Genomic DNA, 15,948 nt, shown 5'->3' on the forward strand with positions numbered 1-15,948 from the left:
ATTTTTCGAGGTTTTTCAACGTTGGATCACTATATTTGGAATATCGTACACAGTATTACAAGAGATGATGTGGAGGTGGAAAAGAAAGTGATTTGAATTTTTCAGAGACATTTTGGACTTTATTTATATTTTATATATTATATATATATATATTTTTATTTATGTTTATATTAGTTTAATCACTGTAGGAGGTGTGATTTAGGAGTGGTTGAGATTGTTAAGGAAAGAGCTATTATATTAGATTCCAGTAATTGCCCCCCCCCCCCCCGCCATACCTATCAACCCTCCCTGTGCATGATACGTTTCCCCCTGTGTGCCCCCATCCCCGCAGTGCTGCCAGCTTCCCTCCCTCTCCATCCCACTGGCAGCTGCAAACACACAGTAGGATTCTTCAGGATAGAGAGTTGGGAATGGTCCGGTAAAAATATTACATTTATGGCCTTTACTGAATGAACACAAGGAGCAATTAATACTAATCTCTCATTGTGTTCATTCATAACGGAAGCATAGTAAACTGTGTTTTTTTTAGGGGGGCTGTCAGGTTAGTTGTATGGGGCCCCTTGGTTTCTAACAGTAGCCCTGGGTAGGGCAGGGCTGTCAAACTGAATTTCATCATGGGCCACATCAGCATTATGGTTCCCTCCATAAAGCTGCTGGAGTCTGCTGTATGCTGAGACCCAAGGAGGCAGAGATGAGGGGGTGCTGTGGCTCCACAGAGAGGTGCAGGATCTGTAGGAGGAGTTCTGTCCTCCTCTCTGCTGCCAACTGCTTTGGGGGAAGTAGGGAAGCAGAAAGTGCAGGGTCTTGTGGAGGATCAGAGGTGGACTGGAGTTAGCTGCCAGAGTCTGCTGAATGCTGAGACCAGGGGAGGGAAGCAGAGACGAGGGGGTGCTACGGCTGCTCAGAGAAGTGCAAGACCTGGTGCAGGAGTTCTCTCTGCTGCTGACTGCTGAGGCTGGTGGGTGTGGAGGTGGGCTTGGGGTGCAACTGCAGGAGAGGTACGAGGGCCACATGAAATTGCCTGGCAGGCTGGATTCTGTTTACGACCTTGTGTTTAACACATGGTGTAGGGTCTGGTTAATGTAAACTGACATATCTAGTGGAACACATCACAGAGTAAGCAGTATTTGCCTATTACACTTACATCCACCATGACTTCACTGTTAGACGTACCAGAGTTCTTCTTTAAAGAGGAGGTTTTTTTTGCAATCATCACTGTAAGCTCAGACCAGGTTTTGCTGACCTCTGCTCCTTTACTTTTTAAAGCTGCAGGGAAAGAAGGATCATGTGACTCCATCAGTATACTTCCCAAAGTTATCACTCCATATAAACCTGACAGCCCCATGAAGTCATCTCGTACCCACCAGGAACTGCACCGGGAGCTACTGCTCACCTACAAGAAGTATGTATTGATGCCAGAATTAGTACCATGCATGGACCAGTTTGGATTTTTAAAATTCATTTTTGCTGCTTTAAGACTCATATTTAAAAATGGCTTTCTTTTGCACCTATATATACTACTACAGTCTTACCATACAAGAACTCCAAAACAAAATGGGCCTACTAGTACAGTATATCTACTGTTAATATCAAATATAATTATAAAAAGAAGAACCGTTTCTGGGGCAGAGGTACTTTACAATCTCTTCCAGTTTTGTTTCCGAAGAGCCAACTTTCCTTCCCGGCCGCAGTTGTGGTGGATTTCTTAGTTGGCCATACACAGCTCAAACTTCAGCCAATTCCTGCTAAATCTAATGAAATATGAGCCATGGGTGGCCCTGTCGGCTCCAACGGGCTTCAACCTGATTGGCTGCAGCCACTGTTTGGCAGAAATTGTTAGTCCAGCTTCTTCCATTTTGCAACTGAAAGATGTCAGGTGGGAGGGCTTGACAGGACCACTCATGAAGCAAATTTTAGCATGTTCATGAGGAAGTTGTTGAAATTTAATCAATATAAAGCTTTTTTAGTATATTTAACCGCTTCCCGTCTGTTCACCATTTAAAAATGGCATTGGGTTGAAGTGTTTATTACAGAATAATGACTGCAGCTACAGTCATGATTCTGTATTGGTCTTTTTAGCCAGCGGTTCCCTACACGGTAAAAGTGATTGCAGTGGCTATACAGCCATTGGATCACTTTTACAGGTGATGGAAGGGGGTCCCCTGCCACCACCACCTTTACTGGGGTCTTCCTTCTGATTGTGGAGCCCAGTAAGGATGCAACCGGAGCCAGAGCTTTCTAGAAGGGTGGGAGGGCTCCAGAAGCCCTGATCTGTAAGCCTCCCAGCTTGCTCTGAGGTAACCTCACTGGCTCACATCCAGGCTGACTCATCCCAGGCTTCTAGCAAGTCTCTGACTAACAAACAAAAATCCTACTTAAACTGGAGAAAGCTACATCTATAAAACATACAGTATATTGTTTTAAATGTACTTTTAATACAGCTATTGTATTTAACTTTAGATTGTAAGCTCCATCGAGCAGGGCCCTCTGAATCCTCCTGTATTAATTTGTATTGTAATTGTACTGTCTGCCCTTATGTTGTAAAGCGCTGTGTAAACTGTTGATGCTATATAAATTCTGTATAATAATAATATTAGCCTCATTCTATGTACAGCAGCACAATATGTTCTCTTTGTGATAGCTACCCAACCACACATATGGGGGGTGTTAAAGTGCACCTGTGACCAGACTATAGACATTTAAATTTTACCATATTCTTAACAAGTAGTAGAAAGTTTTTAAACAAGCCCTCACTGACCCCCTAGCTCCTTCTAATGTGAAGTCATTCATTCTCAAGGCTCCCCAATGACCACAACAAAGACTCTCAAATTGGTTTTCAGTCCATTTCTTAGAAACACCTGCTGTATGTTTACCTTAGAGGGCTGGTAGGCTGCCAAGCTTGTGGTGCAATGGAAAGCGATAGATTTTCTCCACAATGCCTATGGCTACAGTGGTGATTTAGGGCTTGTTTTAAAGAAAAAATCCAGGCAAAACATTTTTTGGACCATCCGCTTATTTTTGTCTAGGGGTCATAAGAGTGAAGATATACTTACCGAATCCGCCAATCCTCAGTGCGCAAGACTGGTCCCTGCCACTTCTCCCCCCCCCCCCTACATGCTAGTGGTCCTGTGAATGGACTGTTCCTGACGTCAACACATCTGTAGACCAGCTCTGGGTGTGAGGATGGCAGAAACAGTCCACCACTGGATGTGGGGGAGCGCGGTTTTCTGGAGGATCGGAGGGTTTTCTACTAAACCCCTGGACAAAACGGGAAGTTTTCCCATGCAGTGCGGACAAAGCCCCACTGCATGGGAAAATACATTTTTTTTATGGAGTTCTGATTTAACGTACTCGTACTATGAGGAAAGATTAGAGGAACTGAATTTATTCTCTCTTGAGAAGAGGAGATTAAGGGGGGATATGATCAACATGTATAATACATAAGGGGGGATAATATCAATATGTATAAATACATCAGTGGTTCATATAGTGAACTCGGTGTAGAGTTATTCACCCTGAGGTCACCACAGAGGACAAGGGGGCACTCTTTACGTCTGGAGGAAAAGAAATTTAATCTCCAAACATGGAAAGGTTTCTTCAGAGTAAGAGCTGTGAAAATGTGGAATAGACTCCCTCAAGAGTTGGTTCTGGCCAGCTCAGTGGATTGCTTTAAAAAAGACCTGGATTCTTTCTTAGATACACAGAATATAACTGGATACTAACATTTATAGGTAAAGTTGATCCAGGGAATATTTGATTGCCTCTCGGGGGATCAGGAAGGAATTTCTTTCCCTGCAGGAGCAAATTGGATCATGCTTTGCTGGTTTTTTTTTCCCTTCCTCTGGATCAACTGTGGGTGTAGGATTATAACTTTTTTTTTTAATGGTTGAACTGGATGGACTTTTGTCTTTTTTCAGCCAGACTAACTATGTAACTACTGCTTGTTTAGCAATATGTTAATACTTAAGTGTGAATAGTCAGGGCGCAGGTGCACATGAAGGTAGCAGTATCTAAATGCCTATGTTATGTGCCAGTGCAGGTGGTATTTACCATGGGTCAGTAAAGTGACTATTTCCATCAAGGTAGTCACCAATTTAATTCAGGGAGAAAGACTTAAGGAGTAAGAGAGGGAAAAAGAAAAAACAAAGGGCTGGGGCAATGTGGATGTGCAAGGTATGACTGGTTCAGAGCTCCTGAGATTTACAGAGAGGGACAAATTATGGAGAATAGTATAATTTAAAGTTCCTCCGAGCAGTCAGGTCCAAGCATCATGTGTTGGTGTTTAGAGTATCGAAGAGTTTGTGTTAAAGTTTGGAGCTCTTGGGTTGGGTTTACCTTCAAACTCTTTGGAATCCAACTAAGGAGTCATTTTGCTGTGCTTTGTGTTTTTCTTGCAGAGGCCTTGTCTTGCACAGTAAGCCTGAACTACTGCGAGTTTTGGAGAAGAGGCGGAATCAGCGACAGGAAAGTCAAGACACAAAAGTGCCACACTGCCCCCTACAGCAAGAGCTGCAGAAGTGGCAGCTGCGGCGAGAGGAGGTAAATGCAGAGTATTCTTTCTAAGGTTCTAAGTTGATTACATTGGCTGATGACCTCTCTTTTTTTAAATGGGAATTTCTTGCCTGTCTTGCTGCCTGATATAAGAAGGGACTCTGAGGTGGACTAGAACCCAAATGTAAGGAGGCACTCCGATGTAATAGGGACTTTGATGAGGACCCTAATATAAAGAGGGACTCAGATGTGGACCCTGATGTAATGTGGACTCTGATGTGGACCTTGATGTAAGGAGGACTCTGAAGGAGACCATGACATAAGGGGGCTCTAATGTGGACTTTGATGTAAGGGGTGACTCTGATATGGATGCTCATGTAAGGGGGAGGACATTTATGTAAGGAGGGACTCTGATGGGGACACTGGTGTGAGGACTCTAATAGGGACACTGATGTAAGGGGGAGGACATTAATGTAAGGGGGACTCTGATTTAAGGTTCAGTCTGATAAGGACTCTGACGTAAGTAGGGACTCTGATGCTATACAAAGGAGTTAACATTGTTCTAATACAGGAGGTCTCCAAACTACAGCCCAGGGGCCACATGTGGCCACTACAAGATTTTATCCAGTCCACAGCTGATGTGCACAGTCTGATAGGGACTGTAATGTAATTAAAACCCTGATGGGGACCCCAGTGATTAGACTTTGATGGGAAAGGAGCAGACTGTATAAAGTATTATAATAAATGTTGGTGTAGCGCTAAGTAAATACTAAAAACATCAATAACACATATTAACATGCAAAGACATATAAGAACGTATAAGTGAATACACAAATGCCACAAGTGACCACTTAAAATCATATATCCCCAATGGAGGGGGACCAAATAAATGTGAGGCAAGTGATACCCTAGAGGGGAACACAACTGATATCCAAGTACGAGTGTCCAACACGTAGACAATAACATGCCAGATAAACGTCCACTTGATCAAATATGCAACATGCAGGTAAAACACATGTAAATTCAATCGGTAGTATCATGCGGTGTGTAAGGTGCCAAACACTGTGAAGAGATATCCATAAGTGGCCAAAGTGCCTCCTCACCTCCTTCAAGCGACCACAAGGGCAAACTTGCTTTGTGGGAGACCCATGTATGTACAGGGATAGCCACGTCAAAAGCAGGACCCTCCTGGATATGCCAGCAGACCCAATACTCCTGAGCTCTCTCCAATCACCTGGTACTCATAAACAGCTGATTCCACCATGGGATCATAACAAAAATCAAAAGAGATCCTCCATAGTGTAACCCGATAATTTATTAGCAAAACATTCAATAAAATTGCCCACTCACATATTAGATTTCCAGCTTTTACCCATATTATGGGTGTCTAATCATGGATCCTGGTGTCCCAATATGGCGTCCGCGCCGGAAGCGACGTCACCACGCACCAGAAGTCCTGTCACTGCATACCAGTATGAGCAGACTGGATGTATTTTTGTTCGACCTTTATTAATGACACTTGATTATGTGGAATTTCTTTGCTTTGTTTTAATGAAGTTATTTCTGTGTTCTGAATCATATCTTAACAATATGAAAATGTGCCAAAATTACATAAATAAATAAATACTTATACAATTCACCTCATAAAGTAACTATATATCAATATTCAAAAAGAAATTCAATTCAAAAAATATATAATAATTCAAAAAAGTAAGAAAAAGTCCCAAAAAAAGTCCAAACAAAATTAATATAAGTTCAAACAAATTCCAAAAAATATAAGTATAAAAATGAAACTGGGAAATCCTTTTCAATCCTTCCATTCTCACGATAAACCTCAAACAAAAGAAAATATCACATAGTGCATTATCTTTATAATATAATAAAATATTCGTGACGACACTCTGGTGATTATCCAATATAAAATATATTTTATTTTTTTAAAATAATTAGTGTAAAAAGTGAACCAAGTGCATCAATTTAATTAATTAAAAAATATATAAATTAATTAGTGCAACACACTGTGTACTGTGAATCACTCTTCCAGTGCTCCAAAAACAAATCCACACTGTGCCACTTCTATTATAGTAAGGAATATATACCCTTACCAACACTCCTCCAAAAACCTGCTTTCAATAATTATCCTATGGATGAGATCCTCCTAAAGTGCTCCCCCAGATTCCACTGTATTCAGGGCACTATTCCAGCAGGATTTTCCATATCTCCATATCATTGGCACCATATAGATAGAAAGCATATGAGGGACAAATAGTGTAATACCGCCAAAGTAAAGTACAGAAAAGCTTTATTAAAACTGCTCACATTTCAAAAGATTTAAAACCGCTTTAAATACCGTAGAAACCGCCAAGCTACCATCCAGGGAACATCCAGGGACCGACACACAGGGATCCCTTATGATTAAGTCGATGACGAAACGCGTCAAGGGCTGTGACGTCAGGACGCATACCGGAACCGGAAGTCGACTGGCGGCCATTTTACTAAAGGGAAAAGAGGAGAAAGACTGTGTGTCGGTCCCTGGATGTTCCCTGGATGGTAGCTTGGCGGTTTCTACGGTATTTAAAGCGGTTTTAAATCTTTTGAAATGTGAGCAGTTTTAATAAAGCTTTTCTGTACTTTACTTTGGCGGTATTACACTATTTGTCCCTCATATGCTTTCTATCTATATGGTGCCATTGATATGGAGATATGGAAAATCCTGCTGGAATAGTGCCCTGAATACAGTGGAATCTGGGGGAGCACTTTAGGAGGATCTCATCCATAGGATAAATATTGAAAGCAGGTTTTTGGAGGAGTGTTGGTAAGGGTATATATTCCTTACTATAATAGAAGTGGCACAGTGTGGATTTGTTTTTGGAGCACTGGAAGAGTGATTCACAGTACACAGTGTGTTGCACTAATTAATTTATATATTTTTTAATTAATTAAATTGATGCACTTGGTTCACTTTTTACACTAATTATTTTAAAAAAATAAAATATATTTTATATTGGATAATCACCAGAGTGTCGTCACGAATATTTTATTATATTATAAAGATAATGCACTATGTGATATTTTCTTTTGTTTGAGGTTTATCGTGAGAAAGGAAGGATTGAAAAGGATTTCCCAGTTTCATTTTTATACTCATATTTTTAGGAATTTGTTTGAACTTATATTAATTTTGTTTGGACTTTTTTTGGGACTTTTTCTTACTTTTTTGAATTATTATATATTTTTTGAATTGAATTTCTTTTTGAATATTGATATATAGTTACTTTATGAGGTGAATTGTATAAGTATTTATTTATTTATGTAATTTTGGCACATTTTCATATTGTTATCTTATATCTTCAAGGGTGAAGGTTTTATTTGTGCTATGGGGAATTAAGTTTTGCTGCATATTGGTTTTTCTAATTTGTCACTTATTACACTTAAGGAAGTGGTAGTTATAGATATACTGAATCATATCTTGTTGATTACAAACAAAAGCTCCAAGTAAAACATATTAATTCATCTATATTGTATTCATTCATTTATAAAACTGTTATTTTTTTCTGGACTGCCAATATTTGTAAAATATACAATTATTTTATTTTATTATTTTATTTCAGGTACTTATATAGCGCTGTCAATTTACGAAGCACTTTACATATATATGTGGCCCTCATGCTGAAACATTTGGAGAACCCTGATCTAATTGAAAAATAAAAAATAAATTGTCTGGAATTGTCTTTAGCCACTTTTTCAGTTTCCAGCGCTGTGATACTTTGACAATTACCATTCACATGCCAATTAATTTTATATTATTTATTTGAGACATAAAGAGGTTTCTTTTGGTGGTATTTTATATGTAGCCAGTTGCTGGCTGGGCTATGCCGTTAATCTAGGGACACTTCTCATAATTTCACAGCGAGAGCGTTTTCCCCCTAGTGCTCAGCTAGCAGGTGTTGACATAATTTCGCCTGAAAGTAGCCACTTACTGGAGGTAGAGGATTGTGCGACTTTTAGTCCAAGCCCTTTGATTCAAAATGGAGCTAATATGGCTTTGAACTACAATACCCAGCAGCCAGAAGCATATAAAGGACACAGTGCGGGGCGAACTCGCTCTCTTGGACCCGGGCTTCAAGGCAAGCAGGACAAGATTCCAGGATGCTGGGTGCCTCGGTTTTGCTGCGGCCTAGCTTGGAGAGTAATCCTCTCTATCAGAGCCAGAACTAGCTGGACATTGTGTTGCTGCGGCTGTGACTGAACCGCGGAGACGCCGTCCCGTCTCTTCTCTAGGTGGACTTCTCTAGCCCAGTGTTTCTCAACCTTTTTTCAGTCAAGGCACCCTTTAAAATTATGAACAGTCTTGAGGCACCCCATTCTAAAATGTGAAAAACTATTCTAATAGTTTTATATAACACAGCAACATCCACACATGTAGGACACCCAACGCTAGAAGTGATTTATTCTTCCAAAGCAAATACACTTTTGCACACTGGTACTGACTAGCATTATTATTATTAATACACAGCATTTATATAGTGCCAAGAGTTTGCTCAGCGCTGTACATTACAATGGGAGACAATATATGAGACAGTACAGTCACAATACAATAAAATACACGAGGGGTTCGAGGGCCCTGCTCCTTGGAGCTTACAATCTAGGAGGGAGGGGAGAGTGGTACAGGAGGAAATAGCTGTGGGGGATGGAGTGGTGGGGAGAGCGGAGGAGATCAGCAGTTAGGTGAGGGCGCGGTAGGCTTCTCTGAAGAGATGGGTTTTCAGGGTGCGCCTAAAGGTGAGGAGAGTAGGTGACAGTCTGATGGATTGGGGTAGTGAGTTCCAGAGGATGGGGGAAGCCCTGGAGAAGTCCTGGAGAGGGGCATGGGAGGAGGAGACCAGGGAGCTGGAGAGTAGGAGGTCTTGTGAGGAGCAGTGAGTGCGTTTTGGGTGGTAGATGGATATCAGGTTGGTGATGTAGTTTGGGGCAGTATTATGAACAGCTTTGTTAGTATTTTGAATTTTATGCGTTGGGCAATCAGAAGCCAGTGGAGGGATTGGCAGAGGGGGGTAGCGGATACGGAGCGGTTGGTAAGGTGGATGAGTCTGGGCACAGAATTCAGGATAGACTGAAGCGGGGATAGCCTGTATTGGGGTAGGCCGGTGAGGAGGGAGTTACAGTAGTCAGTAGTCAAGCTGTGATATGATAAGGGAGTGAACAAGTTGCTTTGTAGTTTCTGGAGTTAGGAACGTGCATATTTTGGAGATGTTGCGGAGGTGGAGTCTGCATGAATTTGTCAGCGATTGGATCTGGGGCTGGAAAGACAGATTGGAGTCTAGTATGACACCTAGTACCCTGGCTTGCGGTGTGGCGCTGATGGTGGCGTTGTTGATCGTGATGGAGAGGTTGGGGGGGGGGCATGGGCTGGGGGAAAAACGAGGAGCTCGGTTTTGGCAAGGTTTAATTTGAGGAAGTGGAGTGACATCCAGTCTGATATGTCATTCAGAAGACTAGTGATTCGGGCGAGACTGAAGGGGTGAGGCGAGGGGTAGAGAGATAGATTTTAGTGTCATCGGCATAGAGCTGGTAGTTGAAGCTGTGGGAGTGTATCAGTTGACCAAGTGATGAGGTGTAGGTGGAGAAGAGAAGGGGCCCGAGGACAGAACCTTGGGGGACCCCAACAGAGAGTGGGAGTGAGGGGGAGGTGGCAGCGTTATAGGTAACGCTGAAGGAGCGTTGTGATAGATAGGAAGAGAGCCAGGAGAGAGCGGAGTCTCTGAGGCCGAAGGAGTATAGTCTTTTGAGGAGGAGGGGGTGGTCAACCATGTCAAAAGCCGCAGAGAGGTTGAGGAGGAGGGGGTGGTCGACCGCGTCGAAAGCCGCAAAGAGGTCGAGGAGTAGTAGCACTGAGTAGTGACCATTAGCTTTGGCAGTTAGCAGGTCGTTGGTGAGTTTGAGTAGGGTGGTTTCGGTGGAGTGTAGGGGACGGAAGCCAGATTGAAGGGGATCAAGGAGGTTGTTGTCTAAGGTTGTTTGGGTCGGTGGGATCCAGGGAGGGTTTTTTAAGTATGGGAGCAATGTGTGCGTGCTTCAGAGGGGAGGGGAATGTGCCAGTAGAGAGGGAGAGATTAAAGATGTGGGTGAGGGAGCGTAGGATGGAGGAGGAGGATGAGCGTAGGAGTTGTGTGGGGACAGGTGGTAAGGTGAGCTTCAGAGAAGACCTTAGTGACCTCTTCGGTGGTAACGGGGTCAAAGGAGTGGAGTGTTGAGGGGGTTTTAGCGTGACGAATGTTGGGCAGGGTGGAGGTCTGGACAGTGGCGAGGTCAAGGGAGAGGAGTGTTGAGGGGGTTTTCGTGTGAGGGATGCTAGGTGGGGCGGAAGTCTGGGCAGTGGTGATGTCCCTGGGAATTGTGTTGATCTTGCTTTGGAAGTGGTTAGCAATCTCATGGGCGGTGAGTGAGGTACTGGGTGGAAGTGGGGGCGGAGAGAGCAGGGAGTTGAAGGTAGAAAAGAGCCGGTGAGGGTATTGATGAGGGTTCCAAAGTAGGCTTGCTTGGCATCATGGAGGGAGGAAGTGTAGGCGAGGAAGGCAGATTTATATCTGGTAGTACTCCATTGTTTCTCTTGGATTGCTTCAAAAAAGGCCTGGATTGTTTCTTAGATACACAGAATATATACAGTTGCAAGAAAAAGTATGTGAACCCCTTGGGATTACGTGGAGTTTTGCATGAATTGGGCATAAAATGTGCTCTGAACGTCATCTAAGTCACAACAATAGAAGAACACAGTCTGCTGAACATAATACTACACAAACATTAGATGTTGCCATGGTTTAATTGCACATAACATGTAAACATTCACAGTGCAGGAAGGAAAAAGTATGTGAACCTTTGGACTTAATAACTGGTTGACCCTCCTTTGGCAGCAATAACCTCAACCAAACGTTTCCTGTAGTTGCAGATCAGACCTGCACAACGATCTGAAGTAATTTTGGACCACTCCTCTTCACAAAACTGTTTCAGTGTAGCAATATTCTTGGGATGTCTGCTGTGAATCGCTCTCTTAAGGTCATGCCACAGCATTTCAATCGGGTTGAGGTCAGGACTCTGACTGGGCCACTCCAGAAGGCGTATTCTGTGCTGTTGCAGCCATTGTTTTGTTGAATTACTTGTATGCTTTGGGTCATTGTCCTGTTGCATCACCCATCCTCTGCGGAGCTTCAGTTGGCGGACAGATGGTCGTACGTTTTCCTGCAAAATGTCTTGATAAACTCTGGAATTCATTTTCCCATCAATGACAGCAATCCGTCCAGGCCCTGAGGCAGCAAAGCAGCCCCAAACCATGAAGCTCCCTCCGCCATGTTTTACAGTGGGAATGAGGTTTTGATGTTGGTGTGCTGTGCCTTTTTTTCTCCACACATAGTGTTGTGTGTTCTTCCCAAACAACTCAATCTTGGTTTCATCTGTCCACAGTATATTCTGCCAGTAGTGCTGTGGAACATCCAGGTGCTCTTTTGCAAACTTCAAACGTGCTGCAATATTCTTTTTGGACAGCAATGGCTTCCTCCGTGGTGTCCTCCTATGTACTCCATTCTTGTTTAATGTTTTCCTTACTGTAGATGAGTCAACAAAAATGTTAGCATGTGCCAGAGATTTCTGTAGGTCTTTAGCTGACACTCTGGGATTCTTCTTTACCTCATGCAGCATTCTGCGCTGTGCTCTTGCAGTCATTTTTACAGGACGACCACGCCTAGGGAGAGTAGCAACAGTGCTAAACTTTCTCCATTTGTAGACAGTCTGTCTTACCGTGGACACATGAACATCAAGGCTTTTGGAGATACTTTTGTAACCCTTTCCAGCTTCATGCAAGTCAACAATTCTTGATCGTAGATTTTCTGAGAGCTCTTTTCTGCGAGGCATTGTTCACATCAGACAGTGCTTCTTGAAACCAGTAAACCCAAAACAGGTGTGTGTTTTTTAAGGGCAGGACAGCTGTCAGCAACACATCCAATATCATCACACTGATTGGAGTCAAGGTTGGCTCACTCCTGGCTCCAATTAGCTCTGGGAGAAGTTATTAAACTAGGGCCTCACATACTTTTTCCTCCCTGCACTGTGAATGTTTACATGTTATGTGTAATTAAACCATGGCAACATCTAATGTTTGTGTAGTATTATGTTCAGCAGACTGTGTTCTTCTATTGTTGTGACTTAGATGACGTTCAGAGCACATTTTATGCCCAATTCATGCAAAACTCCACGTAATCTCAAGGGGTTCACATACTTTTTCTTGCAACTGTACACTAACATTTATAAGTAAAGTTGATCCAGGGAATATCCGATTGCCTCTCGGGGGATCAGGAAGGATTTTTTTTCCCAGCAGGAGCAAATTGGATCATGCTTTGCTGGGTTATTTTTTTGCCTTCCTCTGAATCAACTATGGGTATAGGATTAGAACTTTTTTTTTTTCTATAGTTGAACTGAATGGACTTTTGTCTTTTTTCAGCCAGACTAACGTTATTCCACTGCACAGCTTGGTGTCATCTGCAAAGACCGAAATTATATTTTTAATCCCAGACCCTATATCGTTTATAAATATATTAAAAAGTAAGGGTCCCAACACTGAACCTTGGGGTACACCACTAACAACCCTAGACCATTCAGAATATGAATCATTAACCACTACTCTTTGAATAAGATCTTTTAGCCAGTTTTCTATCCATTTACATACAGATTTTTTCCAAGTATTTTTCCAAATATTGTAGGAAAAACTGCTTTTTTTATTATATCTTTTAATGGCCTGTAAATTTTTTATTTTGCAATTTTCAGCTGGTGCTGGCTACAACATGGGTACATCTTTCAGCTTGATTCTATCCTCTGTTTTTGATGATCACAGTTTTCTATAGAAAATTACAGTCACAAAGCATGTAAAGGTATAATCAACAAGAGCTTAGTTTCCTCTCTGGTTTTTGACATTGCAGAGGCAGCACGAATCGACCAAGAGTGGAAGACCTGCTCCTGACGTCCATGAGTTCCTGAAAGTGAGGGAGAATCTCCGGAAAGCCAAAACAAGGGATGAGCAGAGCCCCCCACCTCCTGTCAGCTGAACACACATCTCCGTTATATTGGACCTGTCTATTTCTGGGGTCCAACTGATCGGATATATCCATCGTGGATGCAGAATGCCTTGATGTTCACTCTGTGCTAAGAAAGACAACTACCAAAGGGACCAGAGGGCATATATAGAGGTCATCACTGATGAATGTTGACCTATTTAGCATGTGCTTTTCACCCTCTGAAAAATAGAGGAACATAAAGTTTTCCCATATTAGATCAGCCTTTCTCGACCTTTTACTCCAAAAGAACTCTTGAAATTATTTTCAGGTCTCTGGGAATCTCTGGAAATATTAGTCTATCAGGGTGTAAAATGCCTTTTACATTGGTGGTTGGAAGTGGGAAGAAAGCCCCGCTTATAGTGGTGACCAGAATGACTCCCTTACACTCATGCCGCTGGATCTGCTAAGTGGCATTGGACCCTGAACTGGGCACCATCAGATGGGAGGTCAATTGGCCACAGCTCAAAAAACCCCTAGCCACCCATGGAGGAACCTTAGGGTTTCATGGAACCCTGGTTGAGAATGGCTGCCTTAGATGGTCAAATAAGCTGATACCTGGGACAAAATGATCAGATTCCTGTATTCACTGATGAAAGTATAGATATAATGATTGGAGCTACCATGCAAGAGAGACATTTGTTTCCTCTGTCATATTCTACAGCTGTAGTTGCAGTTTACCAGCTGTCTTTCAATCCTAAAGAACGGCAGAGTAATCCATTGTCACCAAGAATCATTTAGAATGTATTTTTAAGCCCAACTATTTTATTTTTAGCTTTGTATAGAATTTTGAGTCACATATGTGTTTGCATGTTTTCATCATATGCTCAGTTTTGTAACAAGAATCACTTTCAATTTCTGCTTAAATAGATCATTGCTGCTATTGCAGCTTCTTCAATAACCTGCTTGAAAATAATGAGCATTCTATTGTACAGGCATTTGTATAAATGGAGATCTGTTTGGAGGAAATGTGTTATACTCTCTGCGCCAAAGCAAAATGTTGTCATGATGGTCATAACATGAGAATAGCACTATGATCATTGCTTAGGTAGATATGGAAACTAGGGTTGCCAGTCATCCGTATTTTTGAGGACAGTTTGTGAAAAACACTCTGATTTCTCCCGTTTGTAAAAGTCCGTGGACAAGAAAAATACCTTGGCTGACTCCCCCCTGTAATCTCCAGGCTTTCAGAGCCATTTACACTTAAGCGGTCTGCTGCTGCCATCCACTGATGCTACAGTAAGGGGGGAGTGGGGACACTGAAATAAGATAGGGACAATGATGTAAGGAGGGAGTGGGGACACTGAGATAAGATAGGGACAATGATGTAAGGAGGGAGTGGGGACACTGAGATAAGATAGGGACAATGATGTAATGTAAGGAGGGAGTGGGGACACTGATGTAAGAGTGAAGTGGGGGAAACTGAGGTAAGGGGGACACTGATGTCAGGGGGAAGTGGGGACACTAATGTAAGGGGGTGGGGACCCTGAGGTAAGGGGGAACATTGATATAAGGAGGGAATTCTGGGAACACTGGTCAAAGGAGGAACTCTGTGGAGTCTGGTATATGAGGGTAATTGAATGTAAGGGGGAACATTTATGTAAGTGGAAAGTACTGACACTGACGTAAGGAGGGAATTCTGGGGACACTAATTAAAGGAGGAACTCTGTAGACTCTGGTATATGAGGGTAATTGAATGTAAGGGGGGACATTTATGTAAGGGGAAAGTAGGGACACTGACGTAAGGAGGGAATTCTGGGGACGCTGATGTAAGGAGGGAATTCTGGGGACACTGATTAAAGGAGGAACTCTGTGGACTCTGGTATATGAGGGTAATCTGATGTAAGGGTGGGACTCTGGAGTGAGGAAGAACTTTGCAGACTCTGATGTAAGAGAGAACTCTGGGGACTTTGAAGTGAGGGGGATCTGGGAAACCTGATGTATGGGGGAATGCAAGGGACTCTGTTGTAAGGGGGGATTCTAGACACACTTATTTAAGGGGGAATGCTGAGGACTCTGATGTATGGGAGATTAATGGGTACTCTGATGTAAGGGCGGGACCAGGGGTGGACTGACCATTTGGAAACTCGGGCACTGCCCGAGGGCCCGGGGTCAGTAGGGGACCCCATAAGATGCCCCTGGTACCTTTTTCATAGGCTTTTTTGAGTTTGGGCAAGGAAACAGGGGCCCCATGATTCCCTATTGCCCGGGAGCCCCATCAGTTGTCAGTCCGCCCCTGGGCGGGACTGTGATATAAGAGGGGAGTTTGGAACCCTGATGTAAGGGGGAATGCTGGGGACTCTAATAAGGGGGGTCCTAGTGTAAGGGGGGGCTCTGATGTAAGGATCAACACTGGGGACTC

The 15,948-nt window shown here is 42.9% G+C and overlaps 1 protein-coding gene across 1 annotated transcript; it reads left to right on the plus strand.

Moving 5' to 3' along the window:
- Positions 1 to 1,151: 1,151 nt before the first annotated feature.
- LOC149439376 (actin-associated protein FAM107A-like) lies at positions 1,152 to 13,804 on the plus strand. Its single transcript, XM_089659092.1, has 3 exons — positions 1,152 to 1,402; positions 4,398 to 4,539; positions 13,455 to 13,804. The coding sequence occupies exons 1-3, from the start codon at positions 1,152 to 1,154 to the stop codon at positions 13,578 to 13,580; spliced, it is 519 nt and encodes a 172-aa protein (XP_089515218.1). The 3' UTR covers positions 13,581 to 13,804.
- The last annotated feature ends 2,144 nt before the right edge of the window (positions 13,805 to 15,948 follow it).

The sequence above is a fragment of the Staurois parvus genome, unplaced genomic scaffold, assembly GCF_062004578.1.
Source record: "Staurois parvus isolate SC_StPar_1 unplaced genomic scaffold, SC_StPar_1.0 ptg001132l, whole genome shotgun sequence".
Classification (NCBI taxonomy): Eukaryota; Metazoa; Chordata; class Amphibia; order Anura; family Ranidae; genus Staurois; species Staurois parvus.

Coding starts and splice junctions, on each gene's coding strand:
- LOC149439376 (XM_089659092.1), top strand. CDS start 1,152: ATGACTTCACTGTTAGACGTACCAGAGTTCTTCTTTAAAGAGGAGGTT. Junction 1,403..4,397: donor CTACTGCTCACCTACAAGAA/GTATGTATTGAT, acceptor TTTTTCTTGCAG/AGGCCTTGTCTTGCACAGTA. Junction 4,540..13,454: donor GGCAGCTGCGGCGAGAGGAG/GTAAATGCAGAG, acceptor TTGACATTGCAG/AGGCAGCACGAATCGACCAA.